Source organism: Rhinolophus sinicus, linkage group LG07, assembly GCF_036562045.2.
Source record: "Rhinolophus sinicus isolate RSC01 linkage group LG07, ASM3656204v1, whole genome shotgun sequence".
Lineage (NCBI taxonomy): Eukaryota > Metazoa > Chordata > Mammalia > Chiroptera > Rhinolophidae > Rhinolophus > Rhinolophus sinicus.
Genome location: NC_133757.1, coordinates 22,415,001 through 22,421,000, shown reverse-complemented (window position 1 = coordinate 22,421,000; position 6,000 = coordinate 22,415,001). Strand labels below are relative to the sequence as shown.

The following is a 6,000-nucleotide window of genomic DNA, read 5'->3' as shown; positions in this document are numbered from 1 at the left end:
GGGTCAGGGCCCACTTCAGGAATCTGACCTTAGTCCTGAAGACTTTTTTTGTTCTTAAAGAGAAATGACATGAGCTAATGTGTGTTTTCAGAAAGACCTTTCTGGCAGCTAATAAGAGGTAGATTTGGGGACACTGGAGTCTATAAAATGAGCCTCTGTGTCCTCAGCCACTTACCAAGGGTCAGAGATAGGACTGAGGATAAGATTTTTATGTAGTATGCACATTAACTGTATATGTCCTACTTAAAACTATATTCCTTTTTCATGGCTTTCCTTTTTAAAAAGGTTTAAATTGTGGTAAAATATACATAACATGAAATTGACCATCTTAACCATTTTTAAATGTACTATTCAGTAGTGTTAAGTACATTCACATTATTGTGCAACCAATCACCAGCTCATGGCTTTCCTTTTTAGTTAATTTAATTGAGTTTTATTAAAAAGAAGTTGAAATTTGTACAGATTTACTATTTTGGGTGGTAATTACTGATATTTGTTTAACACTTCACATTGTATAATGCTCTTTAACATATATGATCTCCTTTGATCCTCATAAACATTGCTGCTGAGGTGGATATTATCCCCATTTTACAGATGAGAAAGCTGAGGCCAAGAGATAAAAAGACCCAACAAGCTTGGCGTGTTTATCTTGGAGAAACAAAAAGCGTCACCCAGATTTATAGGCTGAAGATTTCATCCATTCAATCACTCATGCAACAAATATTACCTGAGTACCTACAATGTACCCAGTGTTAGGAGAATGGTGTTGAGCAAAATAGACATATTCCCTGCATTTATGGAGCTTAAGGACTATTGGGGGAAACAGGCATTAATCAAGAAATCATAAAAATAATGAAGCAATTATAAACTCTCATTGAAGGAAAGAAATACCATGTTATGAGAACCTTTTATATACAACAGGGGTACCAGACCAAGTCCAAGGGTCAGGGAACATTTCCCCCAGGAAATAACTTCTGGAGATTTCTTCTTCTCCTCTTCTACACACCCCATCCCCAAGCCTCAGCATTAAACTTCACAGGGAAAGACAATGTAAAATATCTTCATTTGAGAGAAACCCAGGACTGTGTATACATATTCTATATGCATTTGTAAATCTCCCAAAATGAATCACCCTGACATTTCCATGTCTAGTCCACAATATCCTTTCATTGACATTATCTGACTTGTATACTGACCCCAACCTTGTGAGGCAGGCAGGCAAGTATGACTATCTATGTTTTACTAATGAAGAATTTGAGTCTCAGAGAGGTTAGGCAACTTGCCTAAAATCACATGACTAGTTAATGGTGGAGCTGGGATTTGAATCCAGGTCTTGTAACACCTAGATGGTATTTTTCTTGTAATATTCATTCTTACGCTTATTCATTCATCCATCAAACATGTGCTGATCACTTTCTGAGTGTCAGGGTATGTACGATGCAATCAAGAACCACTGAAGAGTTTTAAGCAGGAAAGCAGCATGATCCAATTTAAGTTTTAGAACCCTCTTCTGAATGAGAGCACAGAAAGTGGTAGTTTTCAAAGTATGGTTTGAGACCAACTACTGGGTCAGAATCTCTGAGACTGGGGATCGGGAATCTTATGATCAGCCATGTTTGGGAATTCTTTTCTGGTTCTAATGCAATAAAGAGAAAGAAGCACTGTATTAGAGAAGGAGGTGGTACAACCAGTTAACATGACTAAGGTAGTGGCTGTAGTAACCAGGTGAGAAGTGATGAGGTACAGAGACAAAGGAATGCACTTGAGAGTCATTTAGATCACATGGACAGGACTTCTCTCTCAACCCTTCCCTGGAGAGCCACTCAGTTTCAAGGAAGTGGAGCTGGGATTCCTACCTGGCTCCTCTGGCTCCAGAGTCTGCTTGTGGGCTTTACTGCACATAGTCATTTATAACCACATCCTGATTTTAAATATTTTATATTTCTCTAAGCACTTGTTTTGCAAATCTCTGTTTTATCTCTAACTGCTGTCAAGCCTTGTATTTCTCCCTGACTTTCATAAAACCTAGGAGAGAAATAAGGGACAGACAAGTAAGGCCTTAAAAGTTTTAAAATATTTATTTCTTTGGGGCTGAGTACACAGGAAAGGAAAAAGTAGATCTGATTAGGAAAGCACAGACTAGGGGAGAGATCAGGACACCTTCTATAAACCTTAGGAAGCCTCCAGGATACCTGAAGACAATAAACCCAGAAGCCCAGAGGGTGAACCCATTTCGTCCCCAGGGTTACTGGGTGTCAGGCTGGGGCAGTTCAGGAATTCAGGAAATTTTAAAGAAACCACAACAGCCTCAACAACCACCTGCCCAAACACCAACCACTTCAACAATAAAATTCATTAAAAGTTACCGTTCTCCCACCCACAACCACAGACTTGAAAGAGGCAGATGGGACTATGGGAGGGGTTCTCTGCCGCTGCTTCCCCAGCCTTATTCATCCTCAACCCAGTCCCGCGTTTCCCGGGGTCTCAGGGAAGTGGGAAACTGACACCACTATCTCTGGGTCGAGGCACCAGAGGCTGAGGACACTTCCACTCTCCTCACTGCCAAGTAGGCCAGGATTAAAACAAACTGAGGCAAAGGCTGAGGTTGGCCGTGCTGGGAGAAGACTAGCACTTCCGGGTACCTGACAAGGCCACGGGAGCTAAGCCAAGCTAGCACGAGTGGGGGTGTTGCGGGAGAAAAAGATGGAAAAGGGCGTGGCGAGGGCCTAGGACGGGCATTTCGGGGTGGAAAAGATAACCAATCAGAGAGCCTTCTGTGGCCTAGGGGTGGAATAGGGGTGTGTCTTGGTCGAGATTGGATAACGGCTGGGTGCAGGGAGGGGGCCGCGCGCTACCTGGGCCCGCAGCTTTGCAATTCCGCGTTATATACCGCAGTGGCCGCGGCGGCGGAATGGGGCTGGACTGCAGCGCCTGTGCCTGAATTGGACGATCCTCGGCTTGCCGCGGAGTTCCCTGGTTCCTGGATCCATTCCGTCCTGCTCCAAGGTTCGCTCCATCCTCGGTCCCCCAGCCTCTCACCCAGCTCCCCAAGCTCCAGACCTCGACCTCTGCAGAACGAAATGGGCACAGTCATGAATATCTCAGAGGAAATAGAGCCGCTGCTCCAGCCCTACAACTTCGAGCGGTTACAGGGCTTACAGGACGTAATCCTCTTTTTGAGGGAGTACTGGTGAGACCTGGGGAAGGGGAAGGGCCATGCCGGGACCCTGTCCTAATGACTGCAATTTGGGAGGTGGGGGTGGGGGAAGACACTGCCCGCAATGATTTTCTTAAAAAGCAAAGGAGAGAAGAGAGGCGGGAAGGGGAGGGGGTGGAGGGAGAAAGAAAGAGAGGGAGGGAGGGAGGGACGGAGGGAGGGAGAGACAAACAGAGAGAGACAGACAGAGAGAGAGAGAGAAAGAAAAAGAGGAAGAGGAAGAGAGGATGGGGTGAGGAATGTGGGAGGAGACAGAAACCAAGGGGAAAGAGTATATGTAGTGAGAACTGGTCTCTGAGGAATGGGGTTGATTTGAAATCCTTTTTCCCACCAGCCTATAGATGACTGTTCTCCGTCCTTTGTGTCCGTGCATGCACGTGCAAAGTGCTGGTGCCCAGGGACAGCCTGCCCTTCACAATTATCGCGTTGTCCCCCAAGTATTCTATCGTCCCTGCTGTGGAGAAGGAGGCAAAGTCAGGGAGCTCTTCCAAGATTTCCCCAGGCTCTCTGGCTTTGCCCTGACTCTTCTGTGGTGTTTGTGGGCTTTGTGCTCCAGCCAATTTGCTATGACCCAACTAAGTGGAAGCTTTTGCCACACTCTTCTTACACCACAACCCTGGGTTGGTTTTAGGCATGGGCCAGCACCTGTCACCTACTTATAGCCTTACTGAGAGAGCAATAGTCACAGGAACCTTGGACATAGCCCCTGCCATGTACTGGGTACTTTATATATATTAACACTGTCCAGGGAGGACTGTTATTCCCCCATTACAAATTAGGAAGCTGAGGCTCAGAGAACTAAGTAGGTTTTTCCTGTGCCACACAGCTAGTAGGTGGCAGAGCTGGGAGTCCAACCCAGAGCACTCACATGGAGAGATGAGGGGGCATTCCTCTAACCAGCACGCACCCATGAATCCATCCCCTCTGCCTTCTGCCTACCAGGGCAACCTCATTCCCCATAGCTCTGATCTACCTGCTACTCATCTTTGTGGGGCATAACTACATGAAGGCACGGAAGGGCTTCAACCTGCAGGGGCCTCTCATCCTTTGGTCCTTCTGCCTTGCAATCTTCAGGTAAGACTCTCCTCGCCTATCCTGTAGACCCTCACTCTATTCCTAAAACCTTTCCAGAAACCTCAACTGCATCAACTCCCCAAGTTGCCTGCAACTCTTTCTCTATTTCATTCGCTCACCTCTAGTTCCCCTCGCCAGCTTTCACCTCCCTCCCATATTACCCTGTTTTCCTTCTTTCTGAGGCTCCAAACTGGCAATTTCTGTTCTCTCTCACAAGTTCTCTTGTGCTCATGGAGTCTGTGTACTTCCAACAAATTTCTCCAGGCCCTCTCCCAAGACCCTCCAATAACTTCCTCATCCTCTCCTTCCCATATTTTCTCTCCCAAACTCCTTCAATCTCCCCCATCCTGCTACCCATTTCCTCATGGGCTCCTACCCATCCCAAGAACTCTATTCCCTAATTCAACTTTCAGTCCCATCATCTCTTCAGCCCTCATCTCTTCTAGATTATTGGTTGGATCAACCTGACCAGGCTGAGGGGGAAGGGTGCATTGGTGTCTGGGGATGAACTTACACCTTTTTCTTCTGTCCCATTTCAGTATCCTGGGGGCAGTGAGGACATGGGGCTATATGGGGGTCCTGGTACTTAGCGGTAGACTAAAGAACACTGTGTGCTTCTCCATCTTCATCGAGGATTCCGTAACGCAATTCTGGTCCTGCGTCTTTCTTCTCAGCAAGATCATTGAACTTGGTGAGTGGCAAGGCTTTGTCTCTCTGACACCCAGTCAACTGCATCCCTCACCTATCACATGGAGAGTCCCTCCCCCACCCCTGGGACCTAATAACACCCAAGCCCCTCTTCAGATTCTCTGTCATAAAGACCCCTTTCCCCTCCCTGAGAATTTCCCCTGTGCCCCCACATTCAGTGCGGAGGGTGGTCCCAACACTGGGTGGTGTGCCAGCTATGACTCCCCATCTCCCAGGAGACACGGCCTTCATCATCCTACGTAAGCGGCCACTCATCTTTGTGCACTGGTACCACCACAGCACAGTGCTAGTGTTCACAAGCTTTGCATACAAGAACAAGGTGGCTGCAGGCGGCTGGTTCATGACCATGAATTTCGGTGTGCATGCCATCATGTACACCTACTACACTCTGAGGGCTGCCAAAGTGAAGCCCCCCAGGTGGTTTCCCAAGCTCATCACCACCCTGCAGATCCTGCAGATGTTTATGGGAGCCATTGTCGTCATCCTGACTTACATCTGGAGACAGGAACAGGGATGCCACACCACAGTGGAACACTTCTTCTGGTCCTTCATCTTGTATACGACCTATTTCATCCTCTTTGCCCACTTCTTCCACAAAACCTACATAATGCCTAAGGTCAAAGCCAATACCAAGAGGGAGTAAAGGGCTGGAGAAGAAGAAGGATCCTCAGTCTCTCTCCTCCCCAGGGCACTGAGCGGTTGGGCTTAGGTTTGGGAGAATGATTAGGATGCCTTCCCTGCATGGTTTCTCCACAGGATGTGTGCCCCAAAGTGACAGGAAGTTATAACAGACAAGAAAGCATCACCCCCTGGGAAGCGGGTATGATCTAGTACTTTGATGTTTGTTTTTAATGTGAAGGCTGAGCAGGTCCTGAGGTGGAGTGGGACTGAGGAGGATCCCCAGAGCTGTTATTTATATTTCTATACAGAAACCTTTCTTCTTGCTCTATTTTTTAATTAAATATCTCAACAAGATTTTTGGATTTCGGGGATTTGGGGGA

General features: G+C 46.9%; 1 protein-coding gene across 1 annotated transcript; it reads left to right on the top strand.

Moving 5' to 3' along the window:
• Positions 1-2,830: 2,830 nt before the first annotated feature.
• On the top strand, positions 2,831-5,974 carry ELOVL3 (ELOVL fatty acid elongase 3). The gene is made up of 4 exons (XM_019724998.2): positions 2,831-3,190; positions 4,160-4,291; positions 4,831-4,982; positions 5,215-5,974. The coding sequence occupies exons 1-4, from the start codon at positions 3,081-3,083 to the stop codon at positions 5,640-5,642; spliced, it is 822 nt and encodes a 273-aa protein (XP_019580557.2). The 5' UTR covers positions 2,831-3,080; the 3' UTR covers positions 5,643-5,974.
• Positions 5,975-6,000: the final 26 nt, after the last annotated feature.

What these genes read in the sequence shown, in the direction of transcription:
- ELOVL3 (XM_019724998.2), top strand. Translation starts at nt 3,081, where the DNA reads ATGGGCACAGTCATGAATATCTCAGAGGAAATAGAGCCGCTGCTCCAG. An exon ending in CTCTTTTTGAGGGAGTACTG is followed by an intron (nt 3,191 to 4,159) that starts GTGAGACCTGGG and finishes TCTGCCTACCAG; the next exon opens with GGCAACCTCATTCCCCATAG. An exon ending in TTCTGCCTTGCAATCTTCAG is followed by an intron (nt 4,292 to 4,830) that starts GTAAGACTCTCC and finishes GTCCCATTTCAG; the next exon opens with TATCCTGGGGGCAGTGAGGA.